Source organism: Paracoccidioides brasiliensis (genome assembly GCF_000150735.1).
Source record: "Paracoccidioides brasiliensis Pb18 unplaced genomic scaffold supercont2.9, whole genome shotgun sequence".
NCBI classification, from domain to species: Eukaryota; Fungi; Ascomycota; class Eurotiomycetes; order Onygenales; family Ajellomycetaceae; genus Paracoccidioides; species Paracoccidioides brasiliensis.
In genome coordinates this window covers 889,910-915,774 of record NW_011371366.1, presented here as the reverse complement: position 1 = coordinate 915,774, position 25,865 = coordinate 889,910, and the positions used below count along the sequence as shown (strand labels likewise).

The following is a 25,865-nucleotide window of genomic DNA, read 5'->3' as shown; positions in this document are numbered from 1 at the left end:
GCGCACCTGTAGATTACAAGTGTCGATGCGGATGCATTTTGTGCTGTCTGGATTATGTTCTGGTGCTCACGTCTATTTCAAATTGACTCCGTCGCTGCATGAACGTTCAAGCGTCCTCCTATCTCTGGGTCTCAAGACGGCTTTGCGCGAGATACTCTCTATTGTTATCTCCTCTACTCAACCCCTGACGCCACACACACCCCTTGGATCGCTGGCCATCCCTCAGCCGAGATATAGCTAGTCTCGTCTTAATCCTTTCTGTCTGCGGTACAGCACATCTCTGGTTCTGGTTCTGTTTGTCCCTATTCTCCCTGGTCAATCTCAATCGTACGCGTACGGATGAGAGCAGTGGTCACCGCAATCCCAACTCCAATACCAACAACGACCATATCAACAACCACAAGAAGATACATGATTAATAACTGGTCCGAGAACGCACTCGTGTATCAGAACCAGAGCTCTGGCCAGAGGTAAATTTGTTCACGTCAATTTCATGGGCTTTTTGAGTGGTGAGGGGAAGCGAGCGCTGGGCTCTGGATAATTTGGGAATTTTTTATTTTAATAGGTGGGCTGGATCGGATGTTATGACATTTTTCATTTTGTGACGAGGAAACCAGTTCTTGTTATATATTTTATTTATTTGAAACTCATGCTTTTTCCGCTTTTGTCTATATGGCTTCATCTTTTTCACCTAGATATATCCCCGCTTGCAACGATTATGTGCATGTTTATTTTTATACACCCGTTTGTTCAGCTGCTTGCTACATATACATACTGTGCAAATGTTCGCGATATAGTATGGTATTTTATGTTCTATAGATGATGTGATTGACATATTTTATGCGGGTTCCTTTTCGAATGACATCATGATGAGGTGATGATGGAATCTGAAGCTTGCCTTGGAGACATTTTATAATAATACCCGACTTTTTTTTTATACCTTTTTTATGATATTCTATCACACTCGCGAGAATCTACTTTTGTGACTATGTAACATCCTCATAGGATGGATTATGTATGTATATACCCGTATCAATAAAAACCTGCTAAGTCCAGTTCTCCCGTTGCTGTCATATTATATTCTCCTCGTTAAATTGTTATGGAATCCCAAATTATTAACCCATTTTATGAGTGAAAAGAAACCGCTCACGGCTCTGTACAACGGACAAGAGCATCATGAATTTTTCCAACCAGAAAATGTTACTAAAATGAGCAGTAAAATGAAGTCCTCTATTTCGTTTCCCTCTTTCCTTCTTTCATCATATTGCTAATGCAGTTTTAGCTCCCACCAACCCGCTTGTATATATATAAAGTTTTAAAATTGATAAGCATGCTTTCATGCTATTTATTTATTTAAACCCGTTAACCTGTGTTTCCAACTTAGCAATATCGACCTTTGGCTGTGTAAAAGTAGCACCCAAATTTGCATTGTCTGGTAGCAAAGCTCGAGCTGGCCCAGTATTTCCCTGGATCTGGTAGAGAGCTTCAAGATCGGCTTGTGAGAGTGCTTCAACACGGGAGGGGCGGAATGGTGCTGGTGTGGTGGCACGTGATGTGAGGAACTGTACAGTTGCACCATGTTAGTCTATTGGATGGATGAAGGAAAGAAAAAAGAAAATGATCAGCACTGACCGAACTAGCAGCACTCAGAAGGGCTGTCAAACTGGCCTGGACAACGTCGTGGTGGATACCAACGCCCCATACTTTCTCCGAGCTGTTTGTGGATGTACATTCAATGTAGGTCGCAGCTTTTGTATCTCTGTGAGCTCCAATGGCGTGTTCCTTATAGTCGACAACGTCGAGGTCGATTCCAAGGGATTTTAGTGCGTTGGCCAGGGAGGAAATTGCTCCGTTGCCAACGCCTACGATGGCGTGTTGTAGGCCATCTATTTCGATAATGCCGGCGAAACGCCGTTTCAAGTTTTGTGTGTTCAGGGCCTTCCCAGGTTGGGGGGCCGTGGGAGACTGTGAGCGGTCGGTGGTGATATTATAGTCTACCAGGGAGAAACGGGGGTTTTGCTTGAGGTGATAGGAGTCTTCAAAAAGAGAGACGATTTCCTTGGGCAATAGTTCACGACCCAGAGCATCGGCTTGTTTTTGGATGATCTTGCTGAATGCAACTTGTAGTCCACGGGGAAGATCCAGTTCAAGACTACGGAGGATAACCCAGGCAACACCACCCTTGCCGCTTTGCGAGTTGACACGGATAATGGCTTCGTAGTTACGCCCGATATCACGTGGATCGATTGGCAGGTAGGGTATTTGCCACCTGTCTTCGTCGGTTGCGTGGGTCTTTTCACGCAGTTGGAAACCCTTTTTGATCGCATCTTGGTGACTGCCGCTGAAGGCACAAACGACGAGCTGCCCGCCATATGGGCACCTTTCATTCACCGGGATCTTGTTGCTTTCCTCAACTACCTTGATTATAGAGTTGATATCTGAGAAGTCTACCTTGGGGGAGATTCCTTGTGTGTAGAGATTGAGTGCTAGGGTGACCAAGTCGACATTTCCCGTTCGTTCTCCATTTCCAAAGAGGGTGCCCTCAACTCGCTGAGCGCCGGCCATTTGTGCCAACTCCGCTGCAGCAACAGCACATCCACGGTCATTGTGGGGATGCAGAGATACACAAACCTTTTCCCTTTCCGAGATATGTGTTGAAAAGTATTCAATTTGATCCGCATAAGCGTTTGGGGTAGACATTTCCACAGTGGCAGGAAGATTAAAGATCAAAGGAGCTTCTACGGTTGGCTCCCACGCCGCCTTCACAGCCTCACAAATTTCAAGAACAAAATCAGGGTCCGAATCCGAGAACGTTTCTGGTGAAAATTCAAAAAGCCACTCTGTGCCAGCAGTCGACGGATCATCTTTGGTGATTGAACGAGCGTACTTTGTGCTCTGTACGGCAAGTTCCAGGCTTTCCTGCCTTGTCATGCCAAAGACTATTCTTTGGAAGCATTCACTTGTGGCGAGGTATAGATGGAGGATGGCCTTTTTGGCTCCTTTGAGGGACTCGACAGTACGTCGGATAAAGTCCTCTCGACACGGGCAGAGCACTTGGAGCCAAACATCGTCGGGAACTTCTCCTGGTGTTTCGATCAGACGTCGCGTGAAATCGAAATCTGTCTGCGAGGCTGATGGGAACGATATCTCAATTTCCTTGTAGCCAATCTCCACAAGCATTCTGAAGAATCGTAGTTTTTGGTCTCCATCCTATTTGGGTCACAAAGTTGGAGAGTTAGCTTGGGGTTGGAACTGAAGCAATGAAGCAAATATCGCATCGAGTGCTTGAACCCAGCAATTTGTAAGATTGTAGTCTTACCATTGGATCAACCAAACTCTGATTACCATCTCTGAGGTCAGTGGTCAACCATCGGGGAGGCTTGTCTATGGTCTTGGAGGGCCATTGACGATTGGGAAGATCCAACGGCTTGAAGCGCTGGTACTTTTTCGAGGGGTCCTTGAGCCTGATTAGGGTGTTAGCTATAGCTCACATGCACTAAAGCAAAGTAAATGGCAACCTTACATGGGCATTGTGAATGACTATAATTACCCGCTGAATCGTGACGGTTCTCAGAGCAAGCTTGCGGGGAAGGGAGACAAAAGGAGCCCAGACAGGGGAGGTTACAAATGTCAACGCTGTTGGAGTATAGACAACAACGATTGAGCCAAACAGACCACAAGGCAACACAAGGCTTACAGGAAGAGATATATATTCAGAGCAAAAGACGCCGTAATTCTCTTCCTCTGCGCTCTGGTGACTCAGTGGCGTCCGTCGATAAATTTCTCTTCTCTTCCCGAAATCGGAAGATGTGGGTTTGTGGCAATGAGTCAGCAGATGTTTATCGCTATCACCACGTGACTCCCAGTCTCCTGGTGAAGGAAATAAAGGAGAACCGTGGATCAAAGGTCTGGATCCGTTATACGGACATTGATATTTCATGTAGAACAATAGCATACAGATGGAGGGAGAGATGAAAGCCAGCTGAACCGCAGTAAAGAATGTATTGTGCCGCAAGAGGAGGCGTATGAATTAGAAAGTGCTGTGCGAAACCAGCAACACTATGCGCCACCTGGCGAGTTAATGCATTGGCCAATTAAGCAATGTTCAAAAATGAAATATATCAAGCTCAGGCTTGAAGAACCGACGATGATTATTAGTTACGCTCCTCACCGCTTAATGGGGGTTTTCTTCCCTCCAGCCTTTGGTTGACCCTTGCCTTTTCCTTTCCCTGGACCCTTCTTCAGTTGGCTCTCCCGCTCAGTTTTGCCCTTCTTCCAGACCTTGCCTTCTTTCCTCTCCCGACTATCGTCCAGTTTCTTTTTGTCTTTGCCACTAAGCTTGCCTTTCTTCTTCTTACTCGGCCCATTCAGTTCCTCAAGAGCTCGCTGCTTAGCCTGCAGCTTTTCCTTTTCGCTCTCAAACCATGTGCGCTTCGGCCTTGACATGATATCCTTTTCATGGCTAATGAGGTTGCTGCCGCGGGTCACTTCCATTTCCGCCTGAGCTAGTTGCTTCTCCTCCTTTTCCTCCTTGAGGATCTCTTTGACTTCGTCCTCCATCTCCTCTACCTTGGCGGCCCACTTGTCGGCTTCTGCGACGTCGATGAGTCGGCTTACAATTTTTGCCCCTTGAGCTCGACCGGTTTTCACAGCAGCTTTGACTACTTTTCTGTCTGATTCTGCAGCAATCGTGCACGCACGTCCTGAGCGCCCTGCACGCGCCGTACGACCCACCCTATGCAGATAAATTTCGTGTGACTGCGGGGCTTCGTAGTTAATAACGGTTTCGACACCTTTGATATCCAGACCTCTGGATGCGAGGTCAGTTGCGAGAAGAAAAGAAACCTTCCCATCTCGAAAGCTTTCCACACTTTTGATACGCTATTGGACAACATTAGTTCGTGTCCCAGATCAGTGGTTAAAGTGCCTGAAGCGATGGCGAAACTTGCCTGTTCTTGACTCATGCTTCCATGGAGCTCCGCAGATTTAAGTCCAAAAAGACCAAAAATTATCCGGACACGATGCGCCTCCTTTTTGGAGCGGAAAAATATAATAACAAGATCCTTACAAACTGTCTTACAGAGAGCAATGAGGTAACCCAACCGCTTATCTTCCCTGCCTGGTCGTAACCTGACAAATTCTTGTACCAGAGTCCCAACAGTCTGCTTCTGAGCATCTACCATCAACCGGACTGGTCTGTTAAGGCCCACTCGAATGAGTTTGTCGATGGTGTTTGTCATTGTGGCGGAGAAAAGCATAGTCTGTCGAGATTTGGGAATTGTCGTCAGAATCTCATTCAGTTCGTCGGCGAATCCGTCCTCCAGCATTCGATCTGCCTCGTCGAGGACAAGAATTTCCAAAGTATCTACTGTGAAGCTGGCAGAGTTTCTCATATGGTCGATAAATCGACCGGGGGTTGCAATAATGACATCAGGTCTCTTTTTAAGGATGTTCTCCTGTTCCCTGAGACTGAAACCTCCGACTAGCTGACAGAATGTAATATCGGTGTATGTTGCAAGCTTAGTAGCGACGTTGCAACATTGAACAGCCAGTTCTCGAGTAGGCATCAGGATTGCGACGCGGCTAGTAGGGACTTTCCTGGGGCGGTAAAGAAGGCGTTCTAGGATGGGAATGATGAAGGCACCAGTTTTACCGGAACCCGTAACAGCACCGCCAACGACATCCTTGCCAAGCAGGGCAACAGGTATTGTTTTCCGTTGAATAGGAGTCGGAGTGGTGAAACCGACTGATGTGAGGCCACGTAATATTGGCCTCGAGAGTGAAAAGGCCTGGAAGGATTTTGCAGTCTCCAGGTTGTCGTTGGTTGATGTGGTATCTTCGGGGGCAAAGAAAGCTTTTTGCTTTTCGACTTCAGCAGGATTTTCACTTTCATCGCCTGAGCCATCGTCTGACCCAATATCGTCGGGATGTGCCACGGGAGATGCAACCGAGTCGTTGTCGGAATCGGCTTCATCGTCGGAATCGGGTTCGGATGTATTCTCAGCATCCTCGGATTCGTCATCCTCTTCCTCCTCCGCTCCGATGCCAGCTCCCATACCAAATGCATCAGGGGCCAATAGCTCGTCGTCTTCGAGATCAACAGCACCGGCTTGCTCCTCTTCATCCTGCGAATAGATGCCATTGAACTCCTCTTCCGACTTTTCTTCCTCTTTCTTTTGTAGCTCCTTTCTCCGTTTGTCTAATTTCTCCTTCATCTTCTGTTGCCTCCGGGAGATTATATCATCAATATCCACTGATGTTTTATTCCTATTGCCATCAGTTTTCATCCCAGGCCGCTCATTAACTGCCCAGCCATCAAAGTCCTCTACGAAGTCCGCAATTGCCGCACCTCCAACATCGAACTCGAAATCAGGATCCAATGCACCATCATCATCTCCATTTGCATCGTGATCAGACTGTGACGTATATTCAAGGCTAGCATCATTATAGCAGCTGTCGGGTTTACCCTTCTTTATCTCGGTCCCCTTCGACTTCTTATTCTGCCCTCCGTTCACGGTTACATCATCGTCCCTTTTCCGTTTTGCGCCGCCCGAAGCTTTAAAACTCCTTTTCAATGATTCAGTCGTCCCTAGGCCAAATTCCTTTGTATCATCAAGGGCGACGTCGTTTTCGTCGTCTGATAGTGTCAAGATAAAATCATCACTGGCTTTCTTTTTACCAGAAATTGGGGCCATTTATTCAGTGTTCCGCCATACGAGTGGGGTATTCAAGAGGAATACAATGACGAACTAAGCATTCTTCTATTTGGTAGGGGACTTGAAACGAGTGTGGTGATAACTGCAAGAAAATGTTCTCGGTTCGTTTTTCTTTCTTTTTTCTTTTTTTTGGTTTGGTCGAAATTTCCTACATCCCAAAGCGGTGTAATGCGACAGAACAGTCTACCTTGGCGTCCCCTTTTGGCGGTGAGGTCATGTGATCGGGTTTTTCCTCGAGGGACTCTCCGTCTTGGCATCACCAATTAGAGCATCAAAATCTGCCACTCTGCGGGTGACATAATCTTGGCCTGAAGTTCCTACATGGATAGTTACCGGCAGTGGGTGGGTGTGGCCTTAATGATAATATGTGAAATAATACTACATCTAATATATCAACTGTCTTCATCACAGTTAGTTTATTGATAGCAGCTCTATATAATCATAGCACATAATACTTTACACAAAGTTCTGCTGTAAAATCAATTTCCTAAAGTTGTAGATATACTTCTTTGGAAACTTCTTCTCGGCAATTATATCTTGAGTTTTATTAAATCTATTTTGAATAACTCTAGTATCCTCACATTGATCTGGTCCTGTCTGAAGCATCCTCATTAGTTGCATACAATAGTTTTCAGTTCTTGGCAACACACTCGTGAGATTTGTAATATTAACTTAGGAGAAGATTATTAGTCATATTCTAGCCAATGCTGGCTGCGCAGCGCAGGTAGTTCTCATTAATCCAGATCTTCGGCTTGGGCCAAATCTGTGAGAATTCACTCCGATTTATAATACTTCATGAAGGCCAACCTTGAATCGTTCATATAGCATTGTAAACACAACATCAAGCACCCATGAGACGTCATGAATTGAGGTTATCTCTTGAGTTGTATTTATTATTATTATTATTATTATTATTATTATTATTATTATTATTATCATTATTATTTTTTTTAAAGAGGACATTACAAGTTCAACTCTTCCCTCTATCTCCATTGGGCTTCTTGTCTTTTAATGGCAAATAGGGTGGTATTCTCGCACGTTGAAGGAGGCGTATTAGGAATTGAGGATATTTTGGTTCGTGGGTGACGCTTATATCAGGATTGTTGTAGGGGGGGGGCAGGGTGAACTTCCAACACCTGCAGTTATTCCTCAGCTGATCAGCTTCTCTACCAGCCACCAACAAAACAATGGTCCGGAGTACGGCGTACAAAATCAGGTGTTATGTACTGCCAGATCCATCCATCGATGCCCTTTCCTGCTCTCCTCTGCCAAGGTAATGGCGCCTAAATCTCAATCGATGTTATGTTCTAGATCGTGGAATGCGGTGCTTCATGATCTAGGCGTTTCCACTCCTCGAATACTGCGCCTGTTTCGAGTGCCGCAGCTTGTCTCTCTTCAAAGTGTGGGCAGGGAGAAGATCCTTAGTTTTAGGGGGGAGGTGTCTGACGAGTCGGCCGCTCGCGGGGAAGCTGGTTGAATATCTATGTGCGCGCGGTTATATCGATTACGCTGGCCGCCGCGACAGATGCCCTAGGACTGCCTGGCTGCGCGATAAAAATGAATGAAATCATGACTCTTTCCGGGGGTTTGTTCTCCGTTACAGAGACCAGCGAGCACCTTAGTGGATGCATCAGCCTCATATTGCTCTTTGCTGTGGCTGAGGAAATCTTAAATCCCAGCCCCCCCAATAACTCGTTGATCTGATTGGCCAGTGCAATGGGCTCCTTTACCCAATTATCTTGTCCCCCTTGATTCACACATGCCCCGCCACTTACGGTCAGAGCAGCTAAAGTGCATGCGCGTTTAATCCCTCATAAGTGAACATTATTCCTGCCCATCCCCAGACGAATTGTGGGGTTGCTCGGTGTCGGTTCGTTGTCGGGCGAGCGGTATACAAATGCCTTCTGGAGTTTCCCCTGGACTGAGAAACTGGTGGACTTACACTCTGATCCCTGATAATGCGACGAAAGGAGTCGGCCCAAAACAGAAACCTGGAGAGATGGCCGTTTATCGCCATTCAAAAAGACCGCAAAGGAGAAGCCTGTGGACCCCGATGGGTGGTATCCAGGTATCTAACTAAGGTCCCTGAGGTGGGATTTTGGTGGATTTGGGGCCCTGGGATTCTTCAATACACACAGCCCCTCGGTCGTTCAATGTGGTTGTTTGTATTTTTGCCTCTCCTTGACTTGATGGAAAGATCGGGAAGGCATAAATAAAGGGTTCTCCGTCCGGCTGAAATGCTGTTCTCGTTGCTCTCATCGATATCAATAGTGTCACTATTGACCAGGCTAATTGTCATTCATTTTATCTGCCTCTTAAGCTTTGAATGCTGGTCCTTCATTGCTTTCCTCGTGCATACATTCCCTTCCCTCCATTGTATAGATTGTATAGATATCTACTGTCCTTCATATTCGAACTATGCATTCCCTCAGCCTTCTTACCGTTGTTGTCGCAGCCAGATCTGCATTTGCTCACATGGAAATGAGAGAACCCCTTGCCTTCCGCAGCAGGTTCGGTTCAGGTACCCAAATTGATTACAGCAACACGTCCCCTCTTCTGGGAGATGGTTAGTAACATTTGTTCTCGTTGATAAACAAACACCCCTGCCCACCCAATCCACTCTGCTCTCTGGAAACTTGTCCCTAATCAAAGCTGACTTACTTACCCAGGTTCCAATTTTCCCTGCAAGGGCTATCACCATGATACCGGCAATATGCCTGTTGCTACATACCAAGCCGGGGACACCGTCCAGCTCAAACTTGAGGGTTCAGCCACCCACGGCGGCGGCTCCTGTCAAGTCTCTCTCAGTTACGACGGTGGCAACACCTTCAAAGTCATCATGTCAATGATTGGTGGCTGCCCATTGCCCAAGAATTACCTAGTCAAAATTCCACACTTCGTACCACAAGGAGAAGTTGTCTTCGCCTGGTCGTGGTTCAATCTCCTTGGAAATCGTGAGATGTACATGAACTGTGCCCTAGTTAACATAAAAAGTGGAAGCGGGAATTCATCTGACTTCGAAAATTTGCCCGATATGTATGTTGCTAATGTGGGCAATGGCAAGAAGACTGTTGAGGGTTCCAATACGATATTCCCGAGGCCAGGTGACAACGTGCTTTATGGCCATGGTCTAGGACCTGCCAGTGGTGACTCTTCTCCCGCCGCTATTAAGGCATCCTCTTCCACTGCGAAGGCATCCTCTTTTACTGAAAAGGCATCTTCTTCCACTGCGAAGGCATCCTCTTTTACTGAAAAGGCATCTTCTTCCACTGCAAAGGCATCTCCTGCCACTGAAAAGGCATCTCCTGCCACTGAAAAGGCATCTTCTTCCACTGCTGTCACTTCTTCTCCGGGTGCTATCTCTATACCTCCCGCTTGGAATACTACGCTCTATAACTCTACCACTTCCAGTCATGCCCCTTGGCCAACTGCGCCTTGCCCAACCCACAATTTGAACGCGACTACTTCTACTACACCAGCTTCTTCATCTTATCCAATCTTCATCAAACAAAGTGGCTCTGATACCACTCCACTCTCTTCATCTTCTGCAGCTTCCCAACATCGTCCTGCTACTACTGCAACTCTTTCAGGCCTGTCCGTTTCTGGGACTGCAAGCGGCTCTGGATTACAAGACAGTTTTTCTTTACGCTGCAGTTGTTCATTGGTTTAAAAAAAAGGCATAAGTTTGGATTTGGAGTTTGGATTTGGAGTTTTGATTTGAACCTTTTTTTTTATTTCTTTTTCTTTTCCTCTCTTTCTTATTTTCTTTCTTCACTTTTCTTTTCTTTTTTCTCTTTTCTTTTCTTTGATTTTTTTTTTTTGGGGGGGGGGGGGGGGGGGGGGGTTCCCTTCTGTTAAATTTTGATAAGCACGATACCAAAGGGAAATATAATGTATGTGTGTCCCTTTTTGAAAACAACTAGAGTTAGAAATGTGCCCATGACTATGAAAATGATTGTGTTAATTGATTAAGATTTCCTTTTTCCTTTTATTCCATCTTTTTACTCCCCCTTTTACCTGACAAGAACAAAGAGTGGAATGACCTAGGCATTGGAGTTATTATAAAGGACGGGGTTTGAATGGATGAAATTGAATTGATACTTAGCTAACTAGTTGCTCAGGTGGTGAGGGATAAAAAAAACATTGCTGTACTTGGCACTAATAGTGCTGGGATGGGGGTAATGGATGAAACAAATGCGTAGCCAATGAGAAAATATTCCACCACTAAAGTTTAACGCTCGGACAGGGTTGTTGTATTGTAACAAGATGTCTCAATTTTCTGGCAGTGCTCTGTCGGGGATATACCCGGTTGGTGCGGACCAGGTAGCTGGAGTTTAACCTGAAGGTTGAGAATGTGAAGGATAGATTGCTTGATTGATTATGAAGCGATCGCTAGCTACGCGGAAGTTATATGCGGTGCGGATTACATAAGAAGGCGGATAGGCTTGACAGAGAAAGCACGTTAGCATGCAACATGTTAAGTGGGAATTTAGGAATTATCAGAGTCAAACCAGGTCTATCTATATAGATCGGTCTCATGGGGTGGGGAAAAAACGACTCACCATTCTCCCATTTTATATCCAGTTCCCTTAAGTAGCGCCTGCTCTTCAAATCCGAATCTCCTCTCAAGCCGTTCCTTTGTCCATCTGTAGTTGGAATCGTCCTCTGCCTTGTGATGAATGATGAAAATCAATCTGGACAGTCGACGATTCCTGCCCCCACGGTGTACATCAGCCTGGGCAGCGGCGCAGTCAAAATGATATCCCTGGTAGGGAGTATAGTCACCATCTAGGATTTCCAGCATCTTGTCAAGAAGACATTTACCGACGCCAAGACGGTAGTATTTGGGATCAACAAACAATTCCAATTCCGCAGTGTAGCGGTTAATTGTGGCAGGGCCTGTGAAATCGCTTGAGAGGATGTAACCGTAGATATTCTCCTTTTCTTCGCTGAGGGCGTGACCCAGGCGGGGTTTCTGCTCGACGGCAACGAGAGTTGGAAACTTCTCACGTTCGCATTCGTCGACACGCTCCTTCACGGCGCGGACAGATAGTTTGTCCAGATCAACGCAGGAGACTGTGTTCTGAACATACCAATTGAAGATATATAATAATCCGGGAAAGTCTTTCTTTTCAACGGGTCGGATGTACTTTTTTGCCTTTGGCGTGTGTGAGTTAGCCTCTACCGCCAGGGGCTGAGGGTTCCGGAAAGCGAGTTTCATATGCAAGGCCATCTTCTCTCTTTTCGCACTAATTCCTTCCTGCTCCCGATCGATTCTAGCATTCCAATTGTGAATATAACCACGAGCTGTCTTATGGACATGCTCAGCACTCTCTGGATCGGCCAGGTTAAGAAGTGTGATCGGTGCTATGGCTTTTGAGACAATCATCTCATGTCCACCATCGGAGCGTAAATTTGCATCGTTGAACAGTGGGCTGGTCGTATCCACGCAGACGCGATCCAACGTTCTCACGGCACCCAGCCATTTTGTGAATCTGTGAGTAAATTCAGAGCCTAATTGACTATCCCAAGGGCGATATTGCGAATTCACCAGGGGCGAAGAAACTGTGTTGTCCACTGGTACCAGTTGTTTCTTTTCCTTTTGTTCGGAGGAACCGAAGCTGTGTACGGAATAAGGACTACGGTATTCAAGGATACCAGAACTGGGGTTGTTTAACTCCGTATCGATGGGAGAATTGCTTTCCAACCTCTCATTTTGCTTAGTGGGTGACGATGCCGCTATATTTGGGTTGGTGAGAGCGGAAGGTATTCCTTTGGCAACTGGCGATTTCGGATCATTCCCTTCTCCTTCACGTGCAATGTCTAGTGCTGAAGATTCTTTTTTGGTGGCATAGATGTTGATACCACGACGTTGTAGACCTATTTTCCTCTTCTCTTCCCTCTGAAGGCGCTCCAGCCGTTCGTTAATGTCCATTTTCTTTGCTCCACCTGCGGAGGATTTGACCTGCATGTTCGAAACCATTGGAGCCGTACGTTCTTTGTTTCTAGCCGATGTCAAAAATTTGGAAGCTCTATCGGGATTCGGGGTCTCATGCGTGCCTTGATGGGCAGTGGGAGAGCTACGATTTGTGGCTTTATTGGAATTGGCTTCACAACGGTTAATAGTGGCTGAGCTGTTAGTATTCAAATCCTGGCGCAAATTTTGGATGGTATATGAAGTCAGTCGTCCAGCTCGCAGTGAATCAGGACTGCTTGGGTCCAGGGGTGATCTCCCTATGAATCTCCTGTGCCGTCGAATTCGGAATTCATCAGACAAGTCTGCAAGTGGTTGGTCAGGTTTAGGAGATTTAGGAGATTGAGAAGAATCTTTGGGATGTGTCAATATTTTTACAACACAACTTGGGAACTAGGAGAGATGCCTGGAGGTAAAGGGAGACCTCTTATCATGTTCGGGGGCATGATTACGACTGTGTAACAAGTTAGTTGAAGCAAAAGGAACATAATTTTTTCTTTCTTCCTTTTTGTTTTTGTGGATGAACTCGTCTCACCTCTTTTTCTGCACAGAGTCTTCAGCACCTGCGAATGTTGGATGGATTTTTCTGATCGGTGGTTGACATTCGCTTGAAAGGTGACGAGGGTTTGAGGATTTTGTATTGCGAATTACATTTGTGCGCTGGCTTGCTCCGTCCCTCAGCGACACGTTGACTGCGGGAGAAATGGTTGCTGCCGTGTTCGATTGCGCTGGAATTGCAATGTTTGGCACTGGTAAAATCAGTCCTTGCAATCCAGCGTTGTCCTTTGGGGAGGTTTGAGCCTGAGCCCTAGAAGAGGGAGTGAAGGCGGTGCCCGACGGCACTAGACCTGACGGCACTGGACCTGCAGCTGTTCCCAAGCCAATTCCGAGTTTTTTCAAGTACAGGGCCTGATGTGCTTCCACAGGAGGTTTTCATATAGTTCTCCTGTATTTCGCGAGAGGAGCTGTCGGAACCGTTTTGAAGGACATCAAGACTTCGCTCCATTCGTCAGCCCTTGGCGGAGATTCCTTATGGGTCGATTCCCTGAGTCCTTCCGTTGCTGCTGTCTGTGTGCACGAGGTAAGTTATTTTATTTATACAAATAGCTCAACAATATTACGGCGCTGATATAACATCGTGGACGGTTACTTACCCTGAGAAGCTTTGGAACTTGATCCTCGAAGCCAAAAGTCCATCTCCCCACGTTGAACAACAGCAACAATCAGACTCTGATACAGGCAGACCTTCTGTGGATATCCTGCGCCAAAGCAAAAATAAGAGCAGATGATATAGAATCGAGGAGTAGGCTCTGTCACCTCTAAAGGTAGTGTTACACGGGGGGATAGATTAAATCGGGACGCTCTGGTGAAAATACATGAAAAGAACATGTGTCAAAAAAGTTGTAGAGAAGAAAAGAAGTTTACACAGGATTCATTGAAGATATATTAAGCACAACACGGCTGCATGGCTGGTATCGCCTAGACTTGATAAGCTGATGAGTGCATGATTGTACGTGTACATACGCTGTTGATGGTTTCAGGACTCCAGTTGCTGAAGATAAGATGAAACGACTCAAGTATGAAGCAACATCCGAAAGGGATAATAGGCAAAGCATTATGAAGTCATGAAGATATGATCAAGTAAGGGTTTTTTTTTTAAGAAAAAAAAAAACCCTTTAAGAAATAAGGATATAAATACCCTCAAATATCTTCCTATGTTTTAGGAAGAGAGTATGTTAAGATATATCAAGCTTCTTCGGCTGTTGGGAGTAACTATTTGTTGGGTGCGAAGAGTCTAACAAAAATACAAAAGAGCATTGGATGCCCTGGTTGACCTCTTGCAGCATCATCAAAAACTAAAGAAAACCAACAAAGAACAGAAACAAGCAAATAAATATGCTTTCGATCCTACGAAAAGCCAGGCTGAAGGACAAGGAGATGAGGATTTTGATGCTGTAAGTTCCTTTCTCATCTCCAACTACCATGCATGGATGAACCAGCTTGCTGAGTGGAGGATTTATAGAGGGCTGGACAACGCTGGCAAGACCACTATTGTCAAGAGGATCATGAACGAAGATGTCACCACAGTCAGCCCAACGCTGGGGTTTATCATTAAATCGATTGACTTTCAAGGGTAAGCAGAGGTTGTCCCATTGCATCCAAAGTTCTTTTGCATGGGGCTGATATTCTCTCCTTCGTCGACACCAGCTACAAATTGAACATATGTAGGTTTTAGGTTTTCTCACTTCAGCTTCAGTTTCGCGGTTCAAGCGGGGAAAAACAGAAAACTTGAAAAAAACGCGACCTGGCTGATTTTCCGCGAAGGGGATGTTGGAGGGCAAAAGACGCTGCGATCTTACTGGAGAAACTATTTCGAGAAGACGGATGCACTGATCTGGGTGGTTGATGCCACGGATCGTATGAGGATTGATGACTGTCGAGGGGAGCTTGCTGGACTTCTACTGGAGGAGGTAAGATATCGGACGTTGATGCTTTCATTATTTTGTCCAACCCTTGGCTTTGATTGGTGGGGCTGAAGTCAGAGGAATCTTTCGGGCTGAAATAATTTTTTTTTTTTTTTAAAAAAAAAAAGCGGCTTACGGGCGCAAGTTTGCTTGTCTTCCTGAACAAGACCGATATCGAGGGCGGTATGAGTGAAACTGAGGTTCGAGAGGTATGTAAATTGGCATTGCTACGATGGTAATAGTAGCATATCACTCATGATTTACGGATAAACACACATAGGGGTTGCAGCTCGATGCGATTAGGACGCACAAGTGGACGATATTTCCGTGCAGCGCCATGACGGGCCATAATCTGAACGAGGGCCTTGAATGGGTGGTGCAAGATGCAAAGGACAGGCTCTTTTTGTACTAATCTACTCTATATCTCGATCTGAACAGGCTTTGCCCAAGAGGTCAGCCTGTGGGAAAACGCTTAACGGGTTTCCAGAAACGATTGCATGGATTTTTGTTGGTTTGAAATCCCATACAAAATAAATGTTTTACGTGGGAGACTGTTATATGGCGCAAAATTTAATATCATATTAAATATTATTGTATTGAATCAAGGCTGGTCTGATGAATTTATGATTTTCAAGTTTGTTTAGACAATGATCACGCCGAAGTCAAATTCATCACATGAAGCCAACTTTTGTTCCTGAAAGAAACATGCTGAAACAGGATCCTGGATGAAGGATATTGATAATCAGAGTGGATGAGGAAATAAGCAGAGAAACAAATAATAAATGATGCATTGTTCATGTCCACACCTCACAAGGTAAGGAGAGAATAAACACCAAGAGATCCCCTCAGCATGCCACTTTAACTGTAGTCTATTATCAGTAGTTAACTACCGTTTTGGTTCCCTGAATGCCAGTTCGGAACCGAGTTTATTGGCGTGTGAGGGGGTGATTCTGCGAGGGCTGAGGACTGAGGAATCGTTCGTGCGGTATAGGCGATTTCTAGAATGGGGCCATCTAACTGATTCTTCTGAATAAGAAGAGACACTAGTCCTCCATTGCTATTCTTCTTTTCCGCGACGTCATTGTCTGATTGTAGTAAACCACTCCATAGAATCGAAGGGTTCGTTATTAGCAGCATTATGTAAGTTAAAGTCACAGCCGAACCTCAGCTTGTGACTAACTCAATCCGACATCAACAAATCCTTGGAACAAGCCCAGGAACAGGCCAGGAACAGTACAAGATCCCGATGTGCTTTTTTTTCTTTTTCTTTTCCTTTTCCTTTATTTTTTTTTAATGTCTCATTACTCGCGTCGTGGCAAGCTTTTCCTTTGTTCCTCCGTCTTCGAGCTCATTTGTTAGCTCCTAGCTACTAGTTAACTGACATCGCCATGAACCGTGACACTGAAACAGACGGCTCTGAAGATGTTAATGACTTCCTCGTGCGCATCCGGGAGCTGGGCAACAAACGCGACAAGGAAGATGAAGAGCGTGCTAGGAAGCTAGAGGAAGAGATTCTACAAGGTCGGAGAGAGAGACTGGCCAGAAGAGCTGGTGAGTTTGAATTCTCCATTCCCTTGCTATCCCCGTCCATTTCCGCGGGCTAAGTCAATGTCTTCATCACCGTAATTTTGAAGATATAAAATAAAATATGTAAAAAAAAATGTGCTTATAGCACGGCAATTCTAGATTGGTCAGGCTAACTTTAGCATTGTCTGTGTTTCTATGTCAACGCAGAGCGTGTTCGATCCATCTCCCCAACAAAGGACTCTCCTAGTCCATTCGACGCCTCCCTGGCTGGAAACATCTATCAATCCTCTCCCACATCTTCACTATCTGTTGATCCGCCCTTGACACTTCTCCCCTCCATGCATATTGAGGATTCGAAAACCAAACCAGCAGCAGCATCAACAATAAAGGATCCAGATATGATCAAAACAGACGATTTGGCAGAGAACGCTGCCAGATCACCAGCCACCTTGCGACCATCTCCACGACCGCTTTCATGGAAGCAACGGCCTAATTCACGAGATCTTGATGCTGGCACTGGAGCTTTCTTAAACTTACAATCTATTAAATCCCCTGTTGAAGTTTCACCTGACGTAGATTCAACCCCGTCCCGATCTCATATCGTGCAGTCCCTGGCTTCGAAGGACCCTGCCTGGTTCCGCCAGACGACTGATATAGGAATTGGGTCTCCTGCATACAGACGTGCTCAAGACAGCTCAATGTCCGATGTTTCTACGATGAGTGGGAATATTAGACTTCCAGGCTTGGGTAGAGAGTCCATCGTCGAGTCCGAAAAATTAATAAACAACGACTTTGGTGAACATTCCAGGTCTCTGTCCAGAGTTAGCTCGATATTTGGCACAAGTGCAGCGGGAAATAGGTTCTCCAGTGTTTCTTCTGTGTCTACTGCTGGTGGATTGGGCTCTCCGGTTCCGTTGTCAACCTCTCAAAGACTAGAGTCTCGTGGCTCCTTTACCGCCAATCACCCCCAGTCAACTGACCGGTTTGAAATGTCCCCGGCCCAGGGCCGCTTTTCTAGTGATCGGTCCTCTTCTCCAACGAAAGGCTTGGGTGGGTTTGTACAAAGTGCTATGATGAAGCGTTCCGATAGCGTTTCTAAACGATGGAGTGCTCAATCATCTGGGAGATCCAATGCAACTCCCAAGCCTGGCTATCCAGCACCATCAGCAAGTCTATCTAGGGAAGCAAGCGATGAAGCTGCTTTAAAGATTCCAACTTCACGCCCCGGTTCCATCCATAGCGAAGCTACTGGTGTCCGCAATCCCACGAAGGGAGAATTCGAACCATCGAAATCAACCAGTGATGTTTTCGCGAAATCTTTTCTCTCCTCCCAGCCGTTGTCACGATCAAACTCGATTAGCAACGCGGGAGACAGATATTCAGACTTGCCGAGTAGTCCTTCTAAGACGATGGATCTGAGACGATGGAGCCCCACCAAGGCTACCTGGCTGGAGAGTGCGTTGAATAAGCCAGATTCTCCAAAATCTAGGCCACAGACCCCCAATGAGCCTGAATGGAAGAGAGGCCTAAATAACCGGCTGCGGCAGAACAGAACAAGTGTCGATTTGGGCGGCCCAGGTTCCCCAAAACCCCCTTTGCAAAAGGAGAACCAATTTCCCCCGAAACCTGGTAGCACCGCTTTCATGCCTCTGAAGGAATTTGGAAATTCGGTGCCCCATAATGCGATAAAATCGGACTGTCCTAAGCCTGGCAACGCTCCAGATCCCGGTAGTGGAGAGCAAGATTTACATATCGATACAGATGTGAGTCAGCAACAGGTACCGGAAAAATCTCTGAAAACGGAGGACGTCAAGTCAGAGTCTGTTTCATCACCTGGGGAAAGAGCTTGCAGTCCTGCTGCCTCATCTCCCGTCGGCTCCCAAAAGGGCTTCAGATCTATAGGCAAAGCATCTGTTGATGGAATATCTCCAAAGATCACACCTTCCACGCCCCCTCTCAATAATGACTTCAGAGCAAATCTACGCCGCCGTGAGCTTGCCAATGAGTCTTCAACAACGGATGAACCGGAGTTCAAACACGTGTTTGGAAAGCTAAGAAAGACCGAAACGAAGAATTATGTTGCTCCTGATCTGTTAAAGCATAATATTCTGAGGGGTAAAGCCGGTTTGAATGCAACCGGAGGGCCCAAAAAGGGCCCAAAAGTGGACGAATTTAGGGAAAGTATTCTTAAACAGAAAGAGGCAATGAAAGCTGGTGGAGGGTCGATTCGTATGCCAACAATTGAAAGTAAAGGGCCTAGCTCACCGGACAATCAATCACCTGAGATTCCTGAGGCGATTGCGAGACAGAGAAACATGACTAGATCTGGAAGTATAATTAGCAGCTCTTCAGGGAGGGATGTGTCCCCTAAGCTCGCTGAACAACCCAAAATTATTAGCCCTTCTAGAGAATCTAAGCCATCTCCGTTTACCTCTTCAGATATTCAGGTCCCTAACAAGATCTACAGCCCCGCTGCTGTCGCTGAGATCCAAGCTGCAATCCCAAAATCTTCATTTGTGAATGGGCTGGAGAGTACAAAAATTGGTACAGCCAAATCTTCGCGGAATGTGTCATCTGAAGACCTCGCTGATGAAAGTGCAAAAAAGTTTGACTCTCCGTCACAACAATCGATGACGACAAAGTTGCACAGCGATCATGAGGTTTCTGAAAAGGATGCAAATGCGTCTGGTCCAACTACCACCTCCGCCCAATGCACCTCGTTAACCAACACACTAGACGGACAACGTGCACATTCTGGCACGGGGAAGCTTGCGAATCGGCTGAATCCCGCCTTGGCAGGCATTTTATCCCGCGGGCCGCCTAGTATCCCCAATACCACACCATCACCGTCAATGTCATGGTCACGCACTGAGCCATCTGAGCAATATGCGCCTGCAAAGTTGACGCACACCACGAAATCCCGAGCAAGAGGTCCGAAAAGGAGGCTGCCACAATCCGCTAAGTCCGAGCCTGCGCCACCCAGTAATGAAGTCAGCGGTCTGACTAAAGTTGAGCCATCATCATCGCGGCCAGTACCAGATGCCAAGTCTAGCAATAATATGTTTAAGCCAATCTCTTCTCCCGCTCAACAAGATCCAAGACCACTGCCCACACAGCTCCCATCTGAGAAGACCGAGTCGGATGCGGCTGATGTCTCTTCTACGCCAACTTCAACGCCAAATGACGCCCAACGAAGCAAGGACAGACCACCAGTGTCTTCGAAATCCCCTGATTTGAGGAAATTCACGCCTACCAGCAATGGTCCTACGGCAAGTGATGCAGGAAGAGATGCGGTTGAGCCACAGCTGGAGTCACTTTCCTCGAAGAAATGCGTGGAGACGGAATCAGTTGCGCTAAAGCCTTTCGCTAGAAGAACTACTTTTAATGATAGCTTTAAGTCTGAACGCAAGCCAAGTCCGCCACTCAAGTCTTCTACGTTTTCCTCACCGGCAACAATGCCGTTGAAACAAAAGAGTCTTCCCCTCTTCCCACAGGAACATATTAGCTCACCACCAGTTCCTCCCAAACCATCCAGCTCGAATGCCAGCAACTATAAGTCACCCTTGACAATCGCAAAGGCATCGCCATTTCCAGAATCTTCGGAGGCCGCTAATGTATTTTCAAGCTTCTTTGACGTCATGCCTCAGGTCAGTGATAAGGTTGAGGTTGATCCGCAGTCAATATTGATGTCGCAATCACATGTATATCCAAAAATCAAGACTATATCGAAGCAAATATGGGAGATTACTGGCGACGGCAAGCGGAAAGACTTGCCTGCTAACCTTGGGTATATTCTATTCGAAGAGAGCATGTATGTATGTGTGCACGTTTTCAAAGTAGCGAACGGTCCGTCAAATTCCAATACAACACAAGTTCTTCTATGGTGTGGTGACGGGGTAAGCGAGGCGGCCATCGAGGACGCACAGCTTTTTGCTCGCAAAGTTGCCCGAGAGAATAGCTGCAAACTTGAGCTTGTACGGCAAGGGAAAGAGGCTCCAAGTTTCATTCAAGCTCTTGGTGGCATTATCATCACCCGCAGGGGTTCCAGTAGCCGCACTAACTCTTCCGCAATGTACATGCTCTGCGGCCGTCGGCATATGGGCCAGATTGCCTTTGATGAAGTCGATCTGGCTGCAAAGAGTCTATGCTCCGGCTATCCATATTTAATCTCAGCCAAGTTCGGCAAACTGTATCTCTGGCAGGGTCGGGGAAGCACAGCTGATGAACTTGGCTGCGCCAGACTTATTGGCATGGATCTAGGCTTGACGGGCGAAATTGAGGAGGTAATTGAAGGCAAAGAGCCACCGGGATTCTTCGAGACATTCTCAGACCCTTTCCAGCCCACTGCAGCTCAAACGGCAGATCATTGGAAACTGAAACCCACAAATGGGAACTACTGCTGCCGGCTCTATCGCATTGATTATCAATTGGGGCAAAGATCTGGCTTTTGGAGTCGTGGGAACTCGTCTCCCGTAACGAGGTCAAATGATATTGTGCAGGAAATCGAACCGTTCTGCCAACGCGATCTAGATCCGAATCATATTCATATCTTGGATACTTTTTTCGAGATCTTCGTGTAAGTTGAGATTTACTCACCAATTGCTATATACCCCCCATGAGAGGAAATTACGACCGAAGTATGTAGGACCACGTTTGTTAACCCTTCATTTTTTACATCTATCCAGCATTGTAGGCGATCGAGCAAATGCGCGTTCCGCGGAATTGGCCTCAGCCCTGATATTTACCCAAGAGTACAGCATCATGGCCGTTTCGCTGCAAGACAGGCCATTCCTACCTAGAAGCAACGTAGTGATCCACGGCATGGCGGAAGAATGCAAGTGGGCATTCAGGAAGTGGGAAGATCGGGGGATGCTTCTACCAGGGAAGACGCCTTGTGTCATCCCGCTCAGCGCAGCTATTGAAGCTACCCGGTGATTTCTTACAGATTAGGCTTTTGCTTCAGTTTTTTCTTCCCTCAAGCTGGTGTTCTTTCTTTCTTTCTGTTTTGTTTTGCTTTTTAGCTTCCGTTTTACCACTCTCTACTTGCGTAATGTTAATTCTAACGAGAACCATTTCAGAGCTCTTTTTATTCGCGTTTATTTTGGGTTCATTTTTCGTCATTTCCTCTTGCTGTCTCTTTTTCTTTTATTCCCATTCTCTCCCCCTTGTTTTACTCGATGCTATTATTGGTTGGCTATTCGTTGCTATGCATTACGCGAGGGAAACGGAAAACCGGGGTTTCAATTTTTGTCTTGTTTCTCTTCTTTCAGGCATGTGTGAAGAACGAAGACTCGCAGTAGCAGAGAAGGCGTGGTGTTCTTGAGGTACGAGGCGGGGCTATTGATATTCCAGGAGGGCTTGATTTCTGGTGTAAGGATTAAAGGATAACTAACTTGACATGCAATAAACAGGTGTATGTCGCTTATTTCAAGTATCGATTGCATTTACCAAGCCCCTTTTGTGGTGACAGGAGGGTATCTTGGGGGTCTCTTAAGGCGGTGAGATGGAAAATGCAAGATTGCATATTGGCGTGCATACATTTAACTCTTAACCAGATGAACCTGCTAAACAGTAAAATTGCACAGTTGTAAATTGGAAAATATGAAGTATCACTTTCCTGCATGAATCTTCATTGATCATCTATCCTCCAATTATTCTCTCCTTTTTCCCGGTTGCATTTGGAATTTTTGATGCCCCACGTAATGTGACTGACCAACACCCGACGATTTCCGCCACCCATCGATTTCGCTACCTACTACCCTACGACTCTGCTGAATCGCGAATTTGAAACAACCATGAACTGAATTACTACTAGCTATTAAATATTAAATGGGTGTATTATATATTACATATAAATTAGTATGGATAACAAAATAAATGAGTGTTTGGCTTAATAGCACAGCTGGAACAGCTGACTTTGCTTTTCATAAGAAAGAGAGGTAAAGAAGTGCTGGATAGATAGTTGATTCTGGCACTGAATTCACTGGATTTTTCTAATGAGACAGTCTGCCTAGGCCTTGCAGATTTGGATTTGACTGTATTTGCTTCGCACTGATGTTTGAGAGCCTGCTTCAGTGTCTTCTTAGTGATCTTTCACTTTCTAGATTTAGCTGCTTCATGCTTTTTAATCTCTGCACAGTCTTCTAAGCAGTCTTTCAGACTGCTTTGTAAGCTGCTTTGCACTTAGCATCCTCAATAGTCTTTTAATCTTGCTGAATAGTTCACTGCAGCTGAAGTTCTTCCTTCTGCGCAGTCTTTGCAGTTTTTTCAACTCTCTAACTCAGCCTCGGTTGGGATATCTCAAATAGCTTACTAGGTTGATCTGAATATCCTCTGCATCTATCTCACTATCTAACTGCAAGGAAAGTTGGCTGTATATTTATCTTTAAGAGAATGTGCTGGAATGACTAAGCAACTAACGCAAATCACACGTTAATCCTGTTACATTTGCACGTAATTCGATTCGATCCTGACAGCCTCATGACTGTTGTTGTTGTTGTTGTTGAACATGTGCAGCTGCTTGTAATATGGATTAAGGTTGATCTACTCCACTCCGAACGGTTGATCCGCTCCGATCCCTAACCAACCTATACATATATATATTCAGCTGCTCGTTCATTCCGCATTCTAATCCCCAGTGTAGTATTTCTCATCGCAGCTGCCTAGTTAGATAGATGAATTGAAGCTTTTATCTTGACTCTAGTTTGAGCCATGACCGAATTGTATGCAATTCATTGTTTTTGATCAATTGTGCGCAAATAGATGCTTTTCAGCTTGTTCTTGTGATGCTAGCAAATATAACAAGACGACGTCGAGACGGGGAGTCAACAGTGAGTGCCGTTGCGTGGATTGTTTGATGGGAACGCTGAGTGGGTAGGCAGGCTTAACTAGCTAAGAGAGCAGATGAGCTTATATCTTAAGACTGAAAGAGAATCTGAATGATCAAGAATACTGATGGATAGATAGAGGATTGTATGCGTCTTCAATGAGTCTGATATTTTAAGAACGAATCGCTGACCCTCTAAACGGTGGGTCAGATAGTTAGCTCTATAGAGTTTTCAGCAGTCTTCTCTCCTCCATGGATACACTTGGATATCAATCTATCTGATCAAGGAAGGACAATCAATGTCTTTCATAGAGATGATCATAGAGATGATCATCCAGTCATCCATATGATAGTCACCTCGTCATTCCACACAGGGCAAGATTAGTATCTCATACAAAGGTGAGGCTGTCACCTTGTCATCATTAGGTAGTGGCAGCACCATAGAGAGGTAGTTTCTAAGACATAGGAGATATTGATGCCCATCTCGTAAGTCTCGTGATCGTACTAGGTCTCGTGATACAAAATCAGTTCATTCTGTTGGACGTTCTGAAGTGGTTGTATTGGTAGCCCATCTCAAGGGATGCTATATACTAATCGTGCGCCACAGCGTAATGATAAAAACAGCGTAACAATAAAAATATCAACTTCTTCATTAATCAATCTTCAAATATTAATATATCACCACCACCATGACCAATAAGATAGATGATCTTGAAAAACATATTCAGAGTGCCATTGAAGTCTATAATGGCAATCAAAAACAGAAAATCCTACCTCTGGTGTGGCGTTCCGCCCCTATTCTTCCGCCCCTCCGTATATTAGTATCCGCTCTCTATTCGCCCCTCCCTAATCCACTCAGGGGCCCCAATCTTTCCTATATTTCCTATCCTATGCAATCGCTCCTACCATATAGAGTGATTATAGTGTGTATATATAGCAGGGCATCCGCCCATCTTATTAGAAGAGAATCAGACATGATTTATCCTACCTATTCGATTGCTCGTACGCATTATCTGGTATGCAAATTCAATGTTCCTTATCAATGTCTTCAAGCAAGAATCAATGGAAGAAAAACATGCAATGCAAAGACTGCACTGAACAAGAAGCTTAGCAAGAGTCAGGAGGACATATTAAAAGAGTGGATAGCTCATATGGACAGAAATAATTGCTCACTGACTGCAGAGCAGATTCAAGATAATGTGAATCTCATTCTCAAACACCATCATACTGATCCTTCAACCTCCTCACCCATGGTCAGCAAGATGTGGATCTATTGATATATACAAAGCTTGAATGAGTATAAAAGAGTTAAACAGAAGACAATAAATCTGAAAAGAATTGCTGTTGAGAATATTAGCTATATTAAGATATGATTTGACTATTTGAAAATCTTACTTCAAAAGTATGCATTTTAAATCTGTGATATCTACAACTTCAATGAGATTAGCTTTCAAGAGGGTCAAGAATGTGAAGAATAGGTTATTACTGCTTTTAAAGACTTTAATTCAGTTATAACTTCATCATATTCTTGAGAATTGATCACTGTAATTGAGTGTGTTTCAGCAAATGATGAGGTATTGAATCTGTTCATCATCATGAAATTCAAAACTCAATTTGAAGATTGATATATACAAAGTAATCTATTAGACAGATATATAACCATGACATCAGATACTGACTACATTAATGATGAGATTGATTTTGCATGAATTCAGCACTTTAATAAGATCTCTAAAAAATGTCAGCAAGGCAGTTATCAATAACTATTTTTTAACAATTATGAATCTCATCTCACTGAAGAATTTTTACAATACTGTGATTTTCATAAGATTATTCTATATGAATTTTCTTCACATTCAACTCATATACTGCAATCTCTAGATGGTATGCCTTTTCAGCAGTAAAAGTACTATTATTCAAAGACAGTTAATCAAGCTGTATAATACAGATATGAGTAGTATGAAAAATATCAATTTCTATAGAATCTAGTTGATATTTGCAAAAAGACTTTTCAATCTTCTACTATTCAGACTAGCTTTGCAGATTATGATGTTGTTTCATTCAACTCACAATCTATACTGCTTAAGCTAGATTCAAAGATCTCTGACTACTCTGAGTTGCAAATATATGAAGAAGATTTTTTTTGCTGCAATCAAGCTGTTCAGATACTGCTTCATCATAGCTATTCTCACTCAAGACAATTGAGAAGCTACAATGTCATATTTGAGTGGCAAAGAAGACAATGCAAGATATGAAGAATATACTTGATTTCAAATAACCTCATCTGAGTAATTGATTGAACAAGATTTTTCAAAGCAGTCTTGTTCAGATAGAACTCAATGCTATAAGAGAGAGTG

The 25,865-nt window shown here is 44.9% G+C and overlaps 7 protein-coding genes across 7 annotated transcripts; 3 read left to right on the top strand and 4 right to left on the bottom strand.

The window, feature by feature from the left end:
* Positions 1–1,349: 1,349 nt before the first annotated feature.
* Positions 1,350–3,531, bottom strand: PADG_06834 (2-isopropylmalate synthase; the record flags this gene model as incomplete). The annotated part of the gene is made up of 4 exons (XM_010763806.1): positions 1,350–1,562; positions 1,633–3,210; positions 3,320–3,464; positions 3,524–3,531. 4 exons carry the CDS (start codon positions 3,529–3,531, stop codon positions 1,350–1,352), a joined length of 1,944 nt encoding a protein of 647 aa, XP_010762108.1.
* Positions 3,532–4,167: 636 nt separating this feature from the next.
* On the bottom strand, positions 4,168–6,695 carry PADG_06833 (uncharacterized protein; the record flags this gene model as incomplete). The annotated part of the gene is made up of 2 exons (XM_010763805.1): positions 4,168–4,810; positions 4,846–6,695. 2 exons carry the CDS (start codon positions 6,693–6,695, stop codon positions 4,168–4,170), a joined length of 2,493 nt encoding a protein of 830 aa, XP_010762107.1.
* Positions 6,696–9,134: 2,439 nt separating this feature from the next.
* Positions 9,135–10,386, top strand: PADG_06832 (uncharacterized protein; the record flags this gene model as incomplete). The annotated part of the gene is made up of 2 exons (XM_010763948.1): positions 9,135–9,282; positions 9,386–10,386. The coding sequence occupies 2 exons, from the start codon at positions 9,135–9,137 to the stop codon at positions 10,384–10,386; spliced, it is 1,149 nt and encodes a 382-aa protein (XP_010762250.1).
* Positions 10,387–11,274: 888 nt separating this feature from the next.
* PADG_06831 (uncharacterized protein) lies at positions 11,275–13,887 on the bottom strand (the record flags this gene model as incomplete). Its single annotated transcript, XM_010763804.1, has 3 exons — positions 11,275–13,075; positions 13,226–13,439; positions 13,845–13,887. 3 exons carry the CDS (start codon positions 13,885–13,887, stop codon positions 11,275–11,277), a joined length of 2,058 nt encoding a protein of 685 aa, XP_010762106.1.
* Positions 13,888–14,681: 794 nt separating this feature from the next.
* Positions 14,682–15,567, top strand: PADG_06830 (uncharacterized protein; the record flags this gene model as incomplete). The annotated part of the gene is made up of 5 exons (XM_010763803.1): positions 14,682–14,824; positions 14,899–14,915; positions 15,016–15,161; positions 15,284–15,364; positions 15,436–15,567. The coding sequence occupies 5 exons, from the start codon at positions 14,682–14,684 to the stop codon at positions 15,565–15,567; spliced, it is 519 nt and encodes a 172-aa protein (XP_010762105.1).
* Positions 15,568–16,037: 470 nt separating this feature from the next.
* On the bottom strand, positions 16,038–16,292 carry PADG_12195 (uncharacterized protein; the record flags this gene model as incomplete). Its single annotated transcript, XM_010764027.1, has 1 exon — positions 16,038–16,292. The coding sequence occupies one exon, from the start codon at positions 16,290–16,292 to the stop codon at positions 16,038–16,040; it is 255 nt and encodes an 84-aa protein (XP_010762329.1).
* A 251-nt stretch (positions 16,293–16,543) lies between these two features.
* PADG_06829 (uncharacterized protein) lies at positions 16,544–21,617 on the top strand (the record flags this gene model as incomplete). The annotated part of the gene is made up of 3 exons (XM_010763947.1): positions 16,544–16,706; positions 16,890–21,258; positions 21,368–21,617. 3 exons carry the CDS (start codon positions 16,544–16,546, stop codon positions 21,615–21,617), a joined length of 4,782 nt encoding a protein of 1,593 aa, XP_010762249.1.
* Positions 21,618–25,865: the final 4,248 nt, after the last annotated feature.